At 49.4% G+C, this 18,644-nt stretch overlaps 5 protein-coding genes across 5 annotated transcripts; 2 read left to right on the top strand and 3 right to left on the bottom strand.

The window, feature by feature from the left end:
• Positions 1–881: 881 nt before the first annotated feature.
• Positions 882–1,790, top strand: EV420DRAFT_1645344 (uncharacterized protein; the record flags this gene model as incomplete). The annotated part of the gene is made up of 3 exons (XM_060477765.1): positions 882–1,067; positions 1,119–1,180; positions 1,238–1,790. 3 exons carry the CDS (start codon positions 882–884, stop codon positions 1,788–1,790), a joined length of 801 nt encoding a protein of 266 aa, XP_060328503.1.
• Positions 1,791–1,843: 53 nt separating this feature from the next.
• Positions 1,844–3,884, bottom strand: EV420DRAFT_620311 (chaperonin 10-like protein). The gene is made up of 10 exons (XM_060482826.1): positions 3,290–3,884; positions 3,114–3,237; positions 2,974–3,062; positions 2,790–2,923; positions 2,644–2,737; positions 2,547–2,591; positions 2,352–2,497; positions 2,185–2,298; positions 2,011–2,132; positions 1,844–1,961 (listed from the first exon to the last, which is right to left on the bottom strand). The coding sequence occupies exons 1-10, from the start codon at positions 3,432–3,434 to the stop codon at positions 1,898–1,900; spliced, it is 1,077 nt and encodes a 358-aa protein (XP_060328502.1). The 5' UTR covers positions 3,435–3,884; the 3' UTR covers positions 1,844–1,897.
• A 2,242-nt stretch (positions 3,885–6,126) lies between these two features.
• On the bottom strand, positions 6,127–9,556 carry EV420DRAFT_1765921 (uncharacterized protein; the record flags this gene model as incomplete). The annotated part of the gene is made up of 4 exons (XM_060480850.1): positions 9,345–9,556; positions 7,737–9,290; positions 7,447–7,690; positions 6,127–7,411 (listed from the first exon to the last, which is right to left on the bottom strand). Exons 1-4 carry the CDS (start codon positions 9,511–9,513, stop codon positions 6,127–6,129), a joined length of 3,252 nt encoding a protein of 1,083 aa, XP_060328501.1. The 5' UTR covers positions 9,514–9,556.
• Positions 9,557–11,654: 2,098 nt separating this feature from the next.
• Positions 11,655–14,679, top strand: EV420DRAFT_1556864 (uncharacterized protein). Its single transcript, XM_060473679.1, has 6 exons — positions 11,655–11,979; positions 12,039–12,483; positions 12,545–12,690; positions 12,718–13,656; positions 13,743–14,022; positions 14,054–14,679. Exons 1-6 carry the CDS (start codon positions 11,862–11,864, stop codon positions 14,295–14,297), a joined length of 2,172 nt encoding a protein of 723 aa, XP_060328500.1. The 5' UTR covers positions 11,655–11,861; the 3' UTR covers positions 14,298–14,679.
• On the bottom strand, positions 14,510–17,461 carry EV420DRAFT_620201 (iron reductase). The gene is made up of 13 exons (XM_060482825.1): positions 16,864–17,461; positions 16,690–16,809; positions 16,601–16,626; positions 16,470–16,538; positions 16,395–16,417; positions 16,193–16,336; positions 16,093–16,137; positions 15,618–16,036; positions 15,520–15,568; positions 15,397–15,464; positions 15,032–15,334; positions 14,866–14,981; positions 14,510–14,802 (listed from the first exon to the last, which is right to left on the bottom strand). The coding sequence occupies exons 1-13, from the start codon at positions 17,210–17,212 to the stop codon at positions 14,800–14,802; spliced, it is 1,734 nt and encodes a 577-aa protein (XP_060328499.1). The 5' UTR covers positions 17,213–17,461; the 3' UTR covers positions 14,510–14,799.
• Between the last annotated feature and the right edge of the window lie 1,183 nt (positions 17,462–18,644).

Raw genomic sequence — 18,644 nt, 5'->3', positions numbered from 1 at the left:
TATTTGTTACATTTCTTATATACATGTGCCTAGGCACTTTTCTCTCCTCAGCTATATCACCATCCCCGAGACGACAAGTTCAAAACTCGTAACCGTAACCAAGCGCATCAAGAATTTCTCGCTATTAATGCCAGATTCAACCCGATCTCTTGAAGGCTCATCACCACTTTGTTCCGCATTTGACATCTCTCATCATTACACCAGCAGGCGCAGGAATCATAGAAACCCATAACAGCCAGCTCCTCTCGGCTTTGTACTAGCTCAGTGGCCCCTACAAGCTCTTCCAGGAACTCGACGTCGGTATATTAGGCATACACAATGCCGAGACCCCATTCGTCACACATACCCAGTCCTCGTAATGAACTACAGGTTACTAGTATGATGGTAGGACTCACTACAGAGATGGCATTTGAAGGCTACTTTTGACAAGTCAGGGTTAGAAGCTACGGGCCAGTTCGAGGCAAGTACTTTGGATGTTGATGTGCCTGACGCTTTTGTTCGGAAATATTGTCCAATGCGCTATTATGTTGCAATGCTGTTGGGCATTTGCACCAGTTGCGATTCTGATGCCTCGAACTCGGATGCCACGATCTTTTTGTCTGGCACGGTTCTATGGTTGCTCTTCTGGCCCCTCAGACTCATCACTCATTGTTGACCGAATGCTACGACCTTTTGTCTGACGCGGTTCTATGATTGTTCTATGGTAGTTTGGCTTTGCAGCCAACATTTTGGATGACACTCTCAGGCTTATTGTCTCTTGATCTATGTTGGCGGTCTTATTATACCTGTATCCTGGTTTGTCTCATTGTCAATGAGGATATAAACTCGGAGACGTCGCGCATATGTCAATCAGAAAATATCCCCCGTTTCGCCTCATCACAATGCAGTCTCTAAACGCCTCCCAAGAAGTGGACTTCTCCACGCGCGAAAAATTCTACGCTATGGACGATTCCCCACTGGATCTCTTGTATACGAATACAGAGCCGGGAGAGCGTGTCTACGTCGACTTCGCCTCCAGGTTCAAGGACACCCCTCCAGAACTGCTATATCTATGCGCCATCGTTCAGGTATGTGGGTGTCTGCACTCATGAGCCTCCGTCTGATCAGATATCTTGTAGGCAATGACGGTCGTCTCAAGTTCGGAGTACTGGTACATGCTCGAACACGCCGTACTCTCACCGTAAGTGCACTTTTTTAAGCACCATCCCTGATATTGACTCACCCAAATTTGGCGCAGACGAGGTGAACTCTTCTTCCAGTATGCGGTATATACTTCTCTCAGCAATCCGTACGACTCTCTGCCCGTTTGCACGAGTTCCTTCGAGTCCGACTCCTGGGCAATCGTCAAATTCATATTTCCTTTCGACATCGGGAACGTGGAATCGTTGAAGCAATGCGCTCTGGATTTGCAAACTTTGGCTAAGAACGGATCGCTCTCTCAGTTGAGGACGTACTTGGAACCTGCATCGCAACAAACGATGATAAACGTGCATCGTGAGGGGCAGAAGAATAGCGAAGATCTGCACCCTGCCTATACTACGGACCTGGCCGCGGAATGTGTCAGTCGAGGGATGTGGGGTCTTGTGGAAGTTATAAGTGATGGTACGGGTGTGGATGCTAGTACGCAAGACGAAGTCGTGGGCACTATAGGGTATTATTGCCCCCGTTACGGACTGGTCAGTGCAGTGAAGAGAGACGAAAAAACCAAGCAGACTTATTATCGAGAAATAATCAGATGGGTAAAGGAAGATACAGAAGAGGAAGATTCTTCGGAAGATGAGGAAGATTGAGGCAGACAAAGTTGTACAATATCAATGATTCCATTCCGACAGGTAGAATAAATACGAAATGATGTTTTACAGTAGGTTATGTTCTTCTTATCCAATCCTTGGCTCATTTACTTCTTGAGATCGAAAACAACACGGCCCGCAACCTTTCCGGCAGCCATTCCGTCGTAGACGCTAAAGAATGTTCAGCACTCGTCGGGCCACAACGGGTGATGAGACTTACTTCTGGAGCTCCTTAAGGTCCTTGGTGACGAAGTGAACCTTCACTTGACCACGAGCGGCAAGGTCGAGGGCCTCCCGAGCATCTTGACGGTTTCCAACGTAGGACCCGAGGATGCTGATGCTCTGAAATAAATGTGAGACTGGCAGGAATGGGAGCGAGAGCCAAAATAAGTACCTTGAAGACAGTGAAGAAGATGGACGCGTTCAAGGTGGATGTTCCGGGGAGACCGACTGCCATAAGGGTAGCACCAGGGCGGAGGTAGTCGAGCGCCTGGGTGTAGCCGGAGCTCTAAAAGAAAAGTTTAGATGGAAATTCACGAGGAGAAAAAATGATCAACTGACGTGGGCGGCAGTGACAACAGCCGAGTGAGCACCGAATCCACCGGTGGCGGCCTTGACATCGTCGACAATGTTCTTGGATTCCTTGAAGTCGATCCAAACCTCAGCGCCGAGGCTCAGGCAAAGTTTCTTCTTCTCGGCACCGCTATCTACAAAAAAAGGTTGGTAGATGTTAGAAAATGTACGATAAGGACATACCGATGGCAATGACGCGGAGACCGCGAGCACGAGCGTATTGGACGGCTGTGAAATACGTTAATTGATATTGAAGAGGGTTGCTTGTAAAGAGACGCACCAAGATGTCCGAGACCTCCTCCAGCACCAGGAAGGACGATCCAGTCTCCAGCGCTGGTCTGGCTGTACTTGATGGCACGGTAGACGGTGACACCCTATGAAATAATGAGAAATGACCGATCCCACCAGAGAGCACGGAAAATGTACAGCGCAAAGGATAGAAGCAGCAGCATCGGAAGGGAAACCTTCGGGGATGGGAGTAACATGGTTGACGTAGGAAACCACGTATTCGGCGAAGGTACCGTCGACGGTGTAACCGCTCAACTTGGCCTGAGAGCAGTCTGAGCAAAGAGTTAGTCGATCGTACGGAAATAGATACAGAAGAGCTCACTCTGTTCACGGCCTTTGCGGCAGTCCTCGCAGTTCAAGCAAGAATCAGCGAGCCATTTGATTCCAACGCGATCACCCAGCTGAACGGGCCTATCGAAAGCTTAGTTAACGGATTCTGATATCACGCGAGAGTAGACATACGACGCGTTGGTGTTGCTTCCGATAGCTACAACAATGCCGACACCTTCGTGTCCACCGATGAGGGGGGTCTTTGGAGGGACGGGCCAGTCACCAATGGCGGCGTGCAAGTCGGTATGGCAACATCCTGGAAAGATGCTTAGAACCGCAAAAATGGGCGACGAAACTCATCTACGAACCTGAAGCCTCAATTTTGATGAGACATTCACCAGGAGCAAGCTGGTTCTGCTGCTTCACGGGGAAGTCGTTCTTGATTTCGATGGTGCCTCCAGTCTTCTGGACGATGGCGACCTTCTGGACCTTGGGGATCTGGAAGTTGGGCATTGTTGATAGATAAAGTTTTGGTGTTCAAGAGGGAATGAGAGAAGGAGTGGATTGGTGAAGATTGGGACGCGACCGACGCGCTTTTATATCTTCTAGGTGGGGTCGCGCTGGCCGGACGGCCACCCCCTGCGGGATTCCGAGACATGCGCCATTGTGAGACAGCCCTACCCCACGGGGCACACCTAGGGGATTCACCTGATCACTTCCACGCCCCTTTTGAGCGATCGTTATGGGGGGAAGAGGGGTTTCAAGCGCGTATGCATTTCTCGCCGTCTAGAATAGAAATCTTTGTAGGATTGACGCCAGAGATATTGTACGGAATACAGTTGGGCCGGGAAGGAAGATATTACGTCGAAAATCGAATCCAAGTACACCTTGAAGTACTGAGCGCTGTTAGCGTTTGGGTAACCTGAAAAAAGTTCATCAATTTCATATTTTGACGTGTTAGGCTAGCCTACATTTGTAAACGTGTGCAACTTGGCCGTTTTGTGGGGTCACGAGCATTACCCCCTGCAATTAGAACTGTATCTTGGAACGCGACGGAAATCCTCACCCGCTTTTTTCGATCTTTTGGCAGACTGCTTCCTTCCCGCTTAATTTATTTCCGCGCGCCCGTACTGCGGGTGGTGTCTGGGATTCGTAATCTTTGCATATGCGCCCCTACTTGGTGTCCGCCCCTTGGAGTTCTGACGAGTTTTTGATTACGGATAATAGGGTATCTTGTATTTCTGTCGGTGTTTCAAAAATATGAGGTTACAAACTCCTAGATAGTGCTGTAAGCATATTTTTAGTATGTTTACATCAAACCAGTTGTCTGTGTTCTTCCCCGACATTCCTTGTCAAGTTGGGTAGAAACACTGACACAGTGTAGTGATATCAGCGGAGGTGAATAACGGAGTAACGCCTTCGGAAGGACCAAGGTCAAATTTGCACTGAGATGAGTCATTTGTCACAACAACCAAGAGATTACGTCCGTTAAAGACCTAGTCTGGATTACCTGATCTCTGAAGATATGCAGGGAAATGAGCATTTGGGTTACATATGCGCAGTAGAAATATCAACCTTGTGGAGTGATAAGCCATCGACTTCATTCAGTCACAATTCGCTTTGACCCGACGCAAACGACAATTTGCCTGATTTTTTAACTCTCCGGGTATGCATGATAACACCTCAACGATCCTTGAACACGACTCGAGATATAGAAGTAAGGGACGGATTTGGGACTCGGATCTCTGTGCAGAAATTAGTACGCGTAAAGTATCCTCCGAAGGGCGCCTTATCAAGTCACGGCGTTCCATGATACTTGTCAGTGTCGCAGGATTCTTCGCCACAAATCCGATGACTCCGTACCAAATGCAACCCCAAAATGAACAGTCAACGGGCGTTTCAAGAACTCCATATTCTGGGAAACGTGACTGCCAGTAACACCGAAGAAGAGGCTGGGTGTGCTGATCACGATGGGGCGCACATGGAGATGCTACCCACCATTCCAAGAGCAAATACAGATTCGGTGTCGACTAGTATGAAACCTACAAGCGCGTCGATTGATACTTTTCGACTTTTGTAGAGAGTGTGAAACCAGGAGAGTTCCGTTTGCTCTATATTCAAGGGACCCCAGTGAGAGCTAACCCTTGATACACGTCATATTCACCCGGCGAAAGGCCTATTATCGAATTTCGAGGCTGTTCTGATAATAAAGGACCTCTACAGGCCATAAATGTCGCCCGACTTCAGGTTTACTACAGAAGGGACGCGTAGTCGCATATGAGGAATAGTCGTCGTTGGGAGGTCGTGGTAACAGTGTAAACTACCATTTTTAGTCATCACCTTCTGGTTCAACGGCCCGATTCCGATCCGATCATTCAAACTGAAGACTGAATTTAGGCTTGCACCAATTGGATAAACCAACCCTGTACCGTGACAGTCGCAGCCACACGATATACACCAACGTATCATAAGATAATGCCATTGGCTGGTAGATAGCTGGGTCCTCGGGTCCAACTCCTTAGCCCGAGTCGCATATTTGTCTGCAATGTTGAGTTTACAATCTTTTCAAGTTTTGTATCATGGCAGACTTGAAGGCGCGAGGGTAACACGCAAGTAGTTATTCCATTTTCTCTTCTTTTCAGTCATCGTACACTCGGTCCCGTAAATGTCGATTGTAAATTGAGTCGGGGCCGAAACGAAGACCGAAAAATGAAAGAGTGCTTCTTATATGTCATTTCTATCCGTGACAACACGCGACATCTGTTACCCAAAGAGACTTCAACCTGACAAATACTAGGGTCGGATCACCCGAAGCAGAAAGCATTACTGATTCCTCAAACGCATCCCTTTCAACGCTACTCAGTTATAGAGTCATCTGAGATTGAACTTCCTCAGACGGATTAAATGTGCCTGTACGTAACTCTCATCCATAACGTCTATGGTATCACAGCAAGTACAGATTTTGATCTACTAAAACAGAATAAGTTGCATTTCAATTGTAATGAGTGTGTCGACTAAATATACCAGATGCAATAATTAGTGAGGTAACGCCTAAACAGAGAAAAAAACAGACAAAGGTTAGAAAAAAAGGTAGAATAAGGAGTGTTGGAATACTTGGAAATCCATGATGGTATGCAGTATGTAATTTGAGAAGTGACAAGGAAAAAGAAAGAAAGAAAAAACCTTAAAAAGCAGAAAACTGTCTCTAGAGATCCCCATCAATCGCGTCTACAACATACAATACCTGCTGTGGTCTCACAAACAAACCTCGACTCTCAGCAGCCTCGCTATCACTTCCTGCTGGACTGGAGCTTCTTATTCGTTTCGCCCGCCCGCCCATACCTTCACCAGGTCTCTTCACCCCCTTCACCGTCCCGTTCCCATTCCTGGGCATATGTACCCAATCGGCTTTACGTCGACCAGCAAATCCTGATCCTGAGCCATCCCCCCATTCACTTGATGCCCCGCCCCCAATATCGAAATATCGGACTCCACCCCAGGAGCCATCGTTCCACTCGCCACCCAGATCACCAGCGAAATTCCCTGGAACCTCAACACCGACCCAGCTTCCTAGCTCTCCCTCGACTTCTCCGATGTATCGAGCGTAAGCCTTGAAGCGCTTCCGCCGCGAGGAAATAATGCAAGGGATACCAATTTCTAGGGTCGCACCCTTTGCCTGAGGGGACACAGGTAAAGATGGAGTAGACGAGATGGGGGCAGGTTCGGTAGGTGGCGTTTTGGGAGCAGTGGTGGTTTTGATCGTATCCGACGATCCTTTGCGTTTGAGTGTCGACGTGCTACTGCTGTTACTGGCCACACTTTCCGTCTTCTTGTGCTCTGATGCCAGACTTTGCGCGCGCGTAGTTTTGGGAGTCGCTTTCGGAAGGGGAGGCACGGGAATTTTTGCTTCCTTCTTCACTGGTGTTCCCGAAATACTTCTCCTGGTAGTCGAAGCGGTTGATGCGGTCGAACGTATGGACGACGTAATCGATGGCGCCTTCTTAACAACTGGACTCCTTGTGGAAGGCGATTTTGAAGCCAAACTAGCTGTTGACTTTGTGGTCCTCACAGAAGAAGTGCTCAAACTGGACGCTGTCGAACTCTTCCGAGAGCGGGCAGTAGCCGTTTTATATGTTGTGCTGGCACCATCGTTCGTCGTGTTCGTGCTCACCGTCGAGACTCGAGAGTTCGGCCGTGACGATACAATTGATAACGGCGGCCGTAAACTCGAGGCGGGCGTCGATTTCCTCACAGTTGAAGCCTGGCTCCTGACTGTCCGAACAGATGAGACAGATGCCGTGGATTTTGGTCTAGACAATGAGGAAGAAGTCGATGCCACCGACCGGCGCGAAGAAACAGACGAGGGTCCGACTATCTTCTTGGGCAAAGGTGCGCTCGGTGTTGTACGAGCTTCTGTCTCCTCTGTGGGCTCGTTGAGTGAGGGAGTAAGGAGTAGGGTGAAGATGACTTGGGCGGAGTAAGCTTTGAATCTGGTCGCGGATCTGTGACCTTCCGCCGTGGAGACGAGGCAGAGGTGGAAGTGGAAGCTACAGAAAATCTAGATGCAGCTGTACGCACGCTCCGCACGGAAGGCGTGATAGATGCGTTCGATCGTGCAGGGAGATTGCGGGAGAGGACGCTTACACGCATAGACTGCATGTCGCTGTCCTTGTCGGCGTCCTTCGGAGAGACCAGGGAAGCTCGCGGACTATTCTTTGCACCACCATTGAGGGTGGGCTTCAGGAGGTCGTCGACAGAAATTTCAATATCTAAGAGGCATTAGAAAAAGTAGCTGAAAGGAACAGCCATACTCACTATCACTTATTTCTTTGATAGCCCATCCTTCTAATTCCTCGAATCCGCCTTCGTTCCTCACGCCCAACCAACGTTTTCGTAACCAGGATAAAACATCCAGTCTAGTCTGCTCGACCTGAACACGTACGTGACTCGTTGAGGGGAGCATGGCTTGGTCACTCTCCGTCGGATGGGGTCGTAGCAGGATGTTCGACACCAGTGTTTGATATACAATAGCAGCATTCTTGTCGTTCACTCCTCTCTTAACAGACGCCATGATCCAGTCAACGCGTTCGCCGTCCTCAAACCGCACTCCGTCCGTCTCCATCATCTCGAGCCAGTCGGGTTGCGAGAAGCACGCGTCAGATTGGGAAGCCAATACATTATCGATCGTCTTTCGACCCAATAAGATCATATCCCGGACTGAATCTGCCCAGGCATCAATGACGTTGTTTAACTTTCCAAGAGCGTGTTCTGCAGCGAAAAGCAAAGCAAAGGCATTCTGCGGGGTGGTCCGTTTGCCAACACCCTTGAGTAGATTGTCTTTAATCTTTTGAGGGAGAGCGGAGAACTCTGATGTACACCAGCCCTCGCCGAAGAGACCAACTAGTGCTCGTCGGGCTCCACGGTCAAGGTGAGCGTTCTTGACGTCATCTGATAACGCGAATTCAAGGACACGGGGTGCGCGCCGGGCGCACTGACGACATCTGCATCCACCTGTGCCCCATTTGCCTCCAGTTATACGCTCGTACTCGGAGAATTCTAGGAATGCATGATACAAGCCGTGCATCATCTCTTGGACGATGCGCGCCTGTATTTCATCATAGAGTGTTTGAAGAGAGAGGTAAGTGGCAGATCTAAGAATATGAAAGGCAGTATCGAGATCGTAACTGCGGTGTGAAAAGACGAGGGTGCCGGTGTATATAAAACCAAGCGTGAAATGCAGTGATGCGGGAGTAAACGGTGGGGAAGGAAGTGAAAGAGTGAGAGGTTCGGAAGAGGTGGACTTAGAGGGTGCAGATGGCCACGAGATGAGAGCGGTGTGGAAATAGGAACATCGCGAGACCAGAATGAATCGGTGAGAAGAAAAGATGGCAGTTGTATGTTCAGGATTGGATGAGGAGAACGTCCCTGTGAGCTCAATACGCACGTCAGAGTAAAGCCGGGACCTCCACATGAAAACGAGGTCCTTTCGCAGTTTGTCGATACGTAGCTCTTCAGCGTCGCCTTCCTGCCGCGACTCCGAGGAGTCGAAAAGAAATTCAAAGGCCTCTCCAAAGCCTTGGCCGGTATAAAGGTATTCAAGTTCGTTGGAGAAAAGAGCGGGATTGATTGGGGTATTTAAACGTAGAATGGTGCCCGTCATCGTGGAAGGTGCTGGCGACGTGACTCGCATTGGTGACGAAGTACGCGAGCCGTCATCACCAAGATGGGGAATGTCGAGTCCTAGAGAAAGAGAAAGGGCCGATGTGGTGGGTACGGGTGAAGAGTATCCAAGAGGTGAAGGAGCGGTGTTTGGTTTGAAACTGAAGTAGCGACTTTGGAAGCTGGGAGGCGCCCGGGCATATACGATAGCTGGTCATCGTTGGAATCAGCATATATCGACATCTTCAGGGTCATCGAACTCACCTTTGTGCCCCCACACCTCTTCCGTCTGGTCATCTATCCCAACTTCCCATACAACATCAGGAAAGCGGTCCTTGGCATGGTGAAATAATGACTCCAGGTCTGCCTGCCATGTCATAGTCGAGTTTTCAGTAGCTCCTTGCAGCCCGGGTGGCGATACCATCAGCGCCATCGGCAAAGAAATGAGTGAAGGAAAGGTCTAAACAACGGATTTTGTCAAAAAACACGAGGCAGGCTAGGGCCCAGTCACGTGAGAAGGTCCCACTCTCGGATCCTCGGACCGCTTAGCCTCGAACTTCCAAGATCATACCGTGAACTGCCCATTTGGCAATGGTATCACAAGACGCCTCGGAGCCTTGGAGTATTCCTACTCAGTCACTGAGTGAGCCTTCTCTTCTTCAGGTTCGACTCTACCCTGACCAGAATTTCATTTCGGGTGGCAGAACACTCAACATTTCACCCCCAACAAGTGTATTTCGCGAAGACTGACGTATGATACTTCCGTTCTTCTACTTGACGTATACTGTCAGCCCTCCAGTAGCGGCTGCGCAGAGAACATCCCGTTCCACTCGGTACGAGGAAGCGGAACACACTTTACGTTCTTCAATGCCTTGCTTCATAACCGAATAGCCAGTAAAATGTTACTAAGGACGGTGGCGCTGATACTTCTCAATCAAGCCGCTCCTCCAGCGGCTCGGATTCTTCTACTCACGTCGTTGCGCCTTGTGCACGAGCCAAAGTCGCCGTATTCCATGTGCATCTATGTGCTATGGTTGAGGGGTGTCAAATTCCATATGTTCTCTTTGGAATCCCGGCGACTAAGATTTCACTCCGTCAACATCTTCACATACCTGCCCATACAGTAAGCACACGGAGGCTCACTGTCTCCGACCGCGTACCTGTTGCCTCTAAAATATCGGAAAAAAACCTGGACGCGATTATTAGCTACGTGCCGTCGCCTATCATGTACTTTGAATGAATGTAGTCTAATGTAAAGACTAACATGGCTTTATAAGAGAGGTTTTCTGTGCATTGATCAGCCACGTCAGACTCCGCTTACTGTTCAATTGTACGCGTGTCAGTCTGACAAGCCGACACGAAATCAACCTTTGTGATTCGAGGAACCCTGGGTGTCGTTATTTGCTTGACGGAAAACGAAAGACGTCACATAAACATCTAACAAGTCCGGAAAGAATTCCTGCGCCTAATATCGCCATTGTGGTATTTCCGGCCCAAGATGACCTAGTAAAACTCACTTGGGGAAAGGATGTTGAGGATGTCTGAACAGTTTTGAAAGTGAGATCTTGGCCGAGCCCGAGGAAGAACATCGTTTGCTGCGTATTTTCAAGCTGACGAGATTCTGAGGATGCATTCGCGTCGTCTTTCGTCAGTGGCATGTAATATAAATCCACAAGAATAGAACAGTTCCTTCCCTAGCGGACAGCCTTGGATGGTCTCCTGACTTTCCTTGAACAGTGAGGTCCGTCCATACCCTCCCCAGCATCACGCAGCATTGCAGACACTGCGGCCAAGTCATGGACGTAGAGCGTGTTCCTGAGCCGGGCCGGCGAGCCGTAATTCTTCGCGCTTCTTGCAAAGCAAACGCGTTCGATCCAATGGGTCCGGACACTTCTCTTTGCGTAAGTTGCCATCGCAGCACGTATGTATATCGTCAAGTTCCCACGGCCTTTGACTATGGGATCCCACAGGGGAAGGATTGCTACATTGGTCGCAAAGGAAGAGCATTCGAAGAATCCAGATTGACCGTCTATACCCCACGGACTACGGGCCCATTTAAATGAAGACAAGCGTCAGGATTGCCAGAAATAGCGCTCTAGATCGACCGAGAAACGATCGAACATGGTAATTCCTAGGAGACTTTTCCCAAGGGTACAGGCCAAGTAGTTCAAGAATCACTTGCTCTGAGAAGTCTAGAATAGGGTTATCAAGACGCAGAATACAAGAAATATCATAGTTAAAGTGATGATGAGCCTAGCTCAAGCTGAAAACGATGAGTATGGATGAATGAGACTCCACCACAGAATGACCGTCCCCCTTTATACCAGGTGGATCCGTCCGTGACTGGCACTCTGGGGAAGCATTCGTTGTGCATAGGTATTTTTGGGGCCAGCATCCCCAGAAACAAGGCCAGGAATGAGGAAATGAGAGAGATGTGGCAAGTCAGTTTTCCATATAGGCACCTGCAGATGAGAGCCGAATACAGCTCGTTCCAGGATCTGCACGGTAGCCTGTCACTCGGCCGAAAAAAGGTTACCTAATACCACGTGGCCCGTTTTGCGCGACGGCCCAGGTGCCTGTTCTTGCTTTTCTTGGCCCGTCCACCGCTCTCGCCTCGACTCTCACTGGTCGCATTGTACCCTGTATTCCTCTTGTATTGTTCTACACGGCAGAAACGTCACCCGCTCTCCCATTTTTCCTATTTACGCCTCGTTGTTATCACTTTTTTACCCCCCTCCCAGGTCACTGCGATTACTGCACTGTCTGTAAAATATCCAGATCATGGCTGGAGACCGTAGCGACTCATCATCCAATCTCGAAGCTGAACGAGAGAAGGAGCGAGACAGAGATGATAGAGCCGAGAAGGGTTCCAAGCAACCAAAGTCGTCGTCGTCGAAAGGTGCGGCGGCGTTGATCCTTCTTTCTTCCGCAAAATATTCATTTTTTTCATTCCAATAGCCAAAGATCTCTCCCATGTACCTTGCAAATTTTTTAAGGTTGGATCATGCACTGCCGGTTCATCCTGCCCTTTCTCGCATGCTTCTCAAGAGCCGGGAGGCCAGAAGGATACTTGCGCTTGGTTCGTGAAGGGTAACTGCAAATTTGGGCACAAATGTGCACTTGCTCATATTCTACCTGGTCAACCTATGGCTATGGATAGGAAGAACAAAAAGGCTGCCCAGGTGGCTGCAGGCGGCGGTAGGGAGAAGGGCAGTCGGGGTAGCAGGAAAGATAGCCAAGCACCACCCTCCCGTGCCTCGCTTGCACCTAACCGTGGTTTGCAATCGTCGAGGCCACCTATTACCATGTCACTCAAAGCTAGCATATCCCCGTCAGCGCCAGCGCCAGCCCTTAAGGACACCGATTTTTCTTCCTTTGGCGCTTTGGAGGAAGCGTCCAAGTTGTCTGACGCTCCTGCCCAGAGGAAGCCAGACTCGGATTTGACCCCTCCTGCTTCTGCCCAGGCCGATGCTACTCCCACCATCCCTACTGCGCCTGCACCCAAAAGATCAGCCGAAGCCGGACGGAAGTTCCTCCTCCCCTGGCAGCCTTCCCGTATCCACGCCCCGACGAACGAATTTGTCTCCACACAAACCTCCCATTGATTTTGGTCCGATTGGTTCGCCGCCTCGTGCAGGCTCTAACGCTGCATCACCTCATTCTCGCGTAAATGGCAATGGCATCGGTACTTTCTCTCCAGGAACTTCACCTGCTCAGAGGAATATCAACGGTAACTTCACGTCTTCATCCCCATTTTCTGCTCCACACACTTCTTCTGTACTCTTCAACTATCCTGGAGAGCAAGGAAGAGCAGGCTTGGCTGCCAGTCTTGGCACAGGCTTAACAATGGGCGGTAGCTTCGGAGGTCGCAGTGCCTGGAATGCTGACGTCGGCGGTATCTCGTCCAGCCACGTTCCCAGCTCGAACTTGAACGCGTTCGGACGTGGGGACTTTGACTTGGAAGACGATACACGAGGCGAAGATAAGGTGACGGACGGGGAAATGTTCTTGCCCGGGTCGCTCTCTGAGCTGCTGACAGCCGAAGAAATCAACAGGAGAAAGATACAGCAGAGTGAAGTGCAGGTGGAAGCTCCGCACCGGGAGAGCCAGCTTGGATTAGGTGTACCTATTCCCAGTGGACCACAAGCGGCTACGAGTGGACACCGTCACTCGCGTTCTGTCCCCGCTCCCTCGTTACTTAGTGACGTGGGCTCCATTTGGTCAGACGCGTCCCACGCGCCGCCTGTTCCGCCAATTCCGGCCGGTTTGCCGTCATCTCCTACGCGTATCGGATTTGGCAATGGTACGCCCACGTCGTTCACGTCTGCGGCGTCTGGCTTTGGAGGCCGTTCGTATGATCCACTCGGTGAGGGCGAGTCACTTCTGGCTCCAAGCAACGCAAGCGGTGCTTTCTTGCCAGGGTTGCATCAGCAGTACTTCCAATCAAAGCAGAACAGTTCCTTGGGCTTAGGAGGTTCGGGACGTGGTGTTCGTAACACCAGTAATCCTATCTTCTCTCAACCAGGCGCCACCGCCGCTGGGATATCAAATTACCTACAGTCGGGTCCGGGTGGCGGTACTTCCCAGCTCTCTGGCTTTAATACATCACGCCAGGCAGCTTATGATTCTCATCCACCTAGCTGCTACCTAATCCCTCTCAAGACACCTATCTTCCTGGCGGTCGTCCAATACCTACCCAGCCGCAACAACACCAGCCGGAGGATCTACACCTGATGTCTCCCAACGCGCGGGCTCTACATGCTCATGCACCAGGTCAGAGTCTTCCTCAAGGTCTTGCCGCAGGTTATTCTCGCATCCACGCTCAGCCACCTGTTCTCGTCGCTTCACCTGGATCTACTGGCATCGGCGGATTCAGCATGTCACCAGGTCTCACGAACGTATTCAATCCAGGACCTTACGGTACTAATACGTCCGATGACTGGTCCAGCAGACAGGCGGGTCTTTCATCCAAGTCTCGTTGCGGGGGTAAATAGTGGGAACAATGGGCTGGACTCGTTTTCGAAACTGTCATATTCCGCTGCTGCTGCAACAAGGGGCTCGTCATCCGGTGGTAGTCCGGGCAGGAATGTGACGGGATCATTCTCTCATCGACCTCGTCTTGCGTCATCTGGTGGTCCATTGAGTCCCTTGAGTGGTCCAGTTGTGACACGCGATGATGTGGACGATGATGGAGAGCTGTTCAGTATGGATGGGTAATTGTAGGGCAAGCAACCGTTCATTTTTGTCGCCAAAGTGTACGTATAATCGTTGTCGGACCGTTGCTCTGAATTCGCTTCGTTCAAGTTCTATCTATTTTTTCTACCCAACTCCTTATTTCTCCTAATGTCCACCTTGCATATATCCGTGCCTTACCACGTCCACTTCCTTTCTTTTTACTTATTGACGTACGCTGCTTGCTCGATCTCTATTTTCCGCTGATTCTTGCTTGGTTTACTCAGCCCAGTGCTGAAACAATTCTGCTCTCTTTTCCTTTGGTTTCCTACCCTCACCCACGCATGCATAGTCGTAGGAACTATATAACGTCCGCTCACGACCAAAGTAGATCTAACATATAGTTGTATCAATATTAACCCCAAAATGAACAGAAATGTTTTTGTGTTTCATTGGTCTGCTAACTAGCGATACTTTTTCGTAAAGGGAAAGAAAGCATGATAGACGTTTGCATAGTACTACGTAACTAACACCGGACTGATTCAAATCACTGCAGGAAGATGACACGTCAACGTTCAACAAAGGTAATATCAAGATAATCTAGTGCGCTTACCATCCCAAACGTCTCAACGTGTAACACAATGCTCGGCTGGCCCGTCATGGCATTACCAATTTGAGGTGCTCTGAGTGCACGACGGATCCCTTCAGCGAGGCCGAATGGACCGCATACTAAGTTCATCAGCAAGTATCCCACTAAGCTGGAGCTAGAAAAGACCAACCATTGACTCCCATCCTCCCATCCTTGACGTTTGACATCTCGGCATGCAGCAAGCTCGGAAAGTCAGGTCGTTCACCTTGCGTGACGTTCACGGCCGTGCTTGCAGTCAAAATGCCACCGCAGCCTGGCTTCTCCGATTCCGAAGAGGGCGTACCGATACCAGAGTTTTTGTCCTCCCAATCTTCGCTCAGTTCCTCACGCCGCGTAGCAGAACCTGTAATGAAGATTTTGATAGAGACTTCCAGATCCTTAGGAAGATTGCTCAGTGCATCAACAAGCGGTGCAGAGATCCAATTGATGTGGTCTTAATTTTGATTATCAGTTTGCTTGATAGTGATTTGATGCTGAGAATGGGTGTGCACGTACCTGCATCGCGGATGGCCCATATGAAAAGAATTCTGCTGCAGGGGAGGCGTTTCCCTTGTTTACTCTGCCTGTGTGCATGATCCAGAGTGGAAGATCGACAACGAGGAAAATGATGTAACGTACTGTAATAAATCCAGCAGGAGAGGCAACGTGAAGGCTACTCCCGTGCCGCCTAAAGATAACGCTCAATACGGATCCGGTACACATGGAATACGAGTTACCTGCGATCAAGACGACGCTATCGAAGCCTCTTGTCACGGGGGGAGAGCTGTATGGCCCATCAAGTAATAGTCTCATCCTCTGTCCATCTTCAGCTTTGTTCAAAAGCCTTTTAGTGAATCCATCATGAACACGGACGAGGAAGATCAGTTTGTCTTCCTTGCTCCGTGTGTCAACGCTCGAAATAGTGAATGGGTGAGCTACTAGACCGACACTTGGGATTGTCAGATAGGCGCATTGTCCCGGACTCCAATAGAAAAATCTGGGCTTGTCGGCGATCACACGTACGAAGCTCGGGGATAGGACGTCAATGGATGCGTTGTTGCTAGACGAGAACTGCAAGAAAAGTAGCATACGACACCAACGAAGAACACGATCCAGACCCCAAAGAAGTATCGCGGGCCAAACATAGTGACCCAATCTTAAAGAAACCCAGTCAGTCGCAATCGCAAAGGCAGTCAGCAACACTAGTCGTACTGCGCGTCAATTTGCATGTGGAAGTATGCGCCGAGGAGGATAATCCTGGAAACAGTTCAATCGTCGTGAAATCCTCGGGGAGATGAAATAGACAACTCACGATCCAAACAAAAAGTGCACAATTTTGAACAAGTCGTAACGGGGACTTCGGAGTGGGCGGATCGATAGGATTGACAAAACCGTGAGAGAGGTAAGGGCTAGGATGCCGCACTGAAGCCATCGCTCTTCGTGAAGTGTCGACGAGCTTATCGACCTGAAAGAGTATCATTAGAAGAGTAAGTCATGTTGTCACCGTGACTTACCCGTCGCCTAACCCAATCTTAATCTGTCCTGAGGGTCAGAAGAGTGCACTGGAAATGATATCAAGAAGTACTGACTCTTCCTGAAGCGTGCACCCATATAATCACGCATAGGGATCTTGCTACGGTCCGGTGGAGGATGCAGAGCTGTACGAAACGAAAGATCAATACCAGAGCCAAGAACAAACGTAAAGATACGAGCTACGAGCCTTCTCAAATGAAACTCCCGTTAAAACTGCGCGATTGAAGAACAGAAGTCAACTCATTACAGCCGATGAGAGCTTATAGATTGACTCACAAGATATGATATTGTTTTTCATACCTAATGCAACGAGTAGCGAAAACTGTGATGCAGCCATTGTTGCAGCCCGGTTCGCCCAATACTTCGGATCAAACTTGAGTCCCGTTGTGGCCGTCGCTGGAAATCCATTAGTATGCAACCATGCAGTTAGAAGGTGTCAGAGTGGCGTACTATTTATCAACGTCCATGTAAGCATGGCAGTCAGGTACATGACACCGAGAAAGATTTCTGCGAGGTTCATAACATGTGAACGACCCAAAGGGACGGTCCAGCGAAACGCAATGATGCGGAAGACATTGACAACTGTAGAGGGTAGACGCCAGACCTTGGACCGACCTTGTGGCCTGCGAGTGTATGCATACGCCAGGGATAAGATGCGACATAGCGAAACCAAAGCAATGAAACTCGCAATGAGGTACCAGTATTGTTTAGGGTATGCTGCAGTTCGCCCAACACGAATGTCGCGATCCGGGTTGGACGCTTTTGCCAAAGAAACATAGGATGAGTTGGGGGGAGACATGTTGGTTGGCAGGGATCCTCGCTGGCACAACGCAAGGTCCTTTATCGAAATCGGGGTGGGAGGACCAGGTACATTTTGGGACTGGTAGGTAGCTGTTTTAGGCTGTTCCCACTAGTAGCGTAAAGGAAGACCAGGATATTTGGACGGGGAAATCTTTCAGAAGATATTAATGCTGACTTGTGTCATGAAGTTAAAAATAGATACAGGTGGGAAAAGTGTTTGCAATCTGATAACTGAAGGAGTTGCAGGCGGCGATGAGCCGTCAAGATCGTTATCTGATAAGCCACTGATAAGACTACGATAAAAAAACTGAAGCCCCTAGTCGCCCAAGAACACACACGGTCCAACCGAATTTCGTAGCAGCCGCGAAGTAAAAATACGAAGACAGGAGTAGCCCAACGTTTCGGAAATGATTCGGACATGGCACAATAACGACGTCCAATAGTGTTTTTGCCCCGTCAGGATTCCTCTTTGAATGAGGCCTTGGCAAGATCCAAGTCACGTACAGATATCACCGAAGGATAGTATCGCATCAGCGAGAAATATCAGAGAAAGCCGCAGGGTTATAATCGTATGGTCACTTAACAGCGGAACACGGGCAGAGACGACCGCTATTACAACGTAATGAGGCGGGTTTTCAACTAAGAAATGATCCGCAGGAAACCATAACGGAGCTGCTCTGTGTATGGAGAAGACACAGGACCCGATTCTGACCTCCGCACCGTCGTTGCATACGCAAGACCCAGTGTCATGGGACAAAGGAGGCTGAAGAAGAAACAAGCCTAGATTACTTGGCACGAATGGAGCATCACAGACAGCGCTAAGTCCAATGAGCAATAGGGCCAATGAGGCTAAGTGATGACGATGAGAGACAATGCTTGAGAAGAAAACGACTGGATAGGTATATATCTGCTGGAGTTTTTCTGGTTGCTTCTTCATAAGCTGTCAGATGAAACAACAAGAGACGCATGGACCCTGCGGCTTGGAGAAATTCGGATCAGCATACGTAGTAGATAGCCACCCAAGAAGACCGACCGGAGAATTGATCTGCCCATAAATACAGGCGGATTATCTTTAAGTGTGTACTAGCCACGAAAGAAGGGGATTTACGTGTCTGAATATCCAGTAAGGGTCGACACGTCAGAGATACCTCAAATTCTCGGAGAAAACTACGCGTATTGTTCGAAGAACAAGTTCAAGAGAATAAGCCTTGAGAAAAATATAACATAGCGAGCGAGAAGATACAGTTCGCTAGACACGGAAGGGGGTCCAATGGTCGTAGTGGTTCTGTCGAAGTTCTATTACTTCGATCTCTTCTGAAACGCGTTGGGACAGGGTGGGACCGGAGACCGGTCCGCCTACCGCACCAATCAACAGTGTCCTTTGTATGGAGCTCATTGGTTACTTTCTTTTGTGAGCGCTTGATGAGCTA

Source organism: Desarmillaria tabescens (genome assembly GCF_030435595.1).
Source record: "Desarmillaria tabescens strain CCBAS 213 chromosome Unknown EV420scaffold_28, whole genome shotgun sequence".
Taxonomy (NCBI): Eukaryota; Fungi; Basidiomycota; class Agaricomycetes; order Agaricales; family Physalacriaceae; genus Desarmillaria; species Desarmillaria tabescens.
Note: the sequence above shows the minus strand (reverse complement) of the source record. Positions and strands in the feature narration are given on the sequence as shown.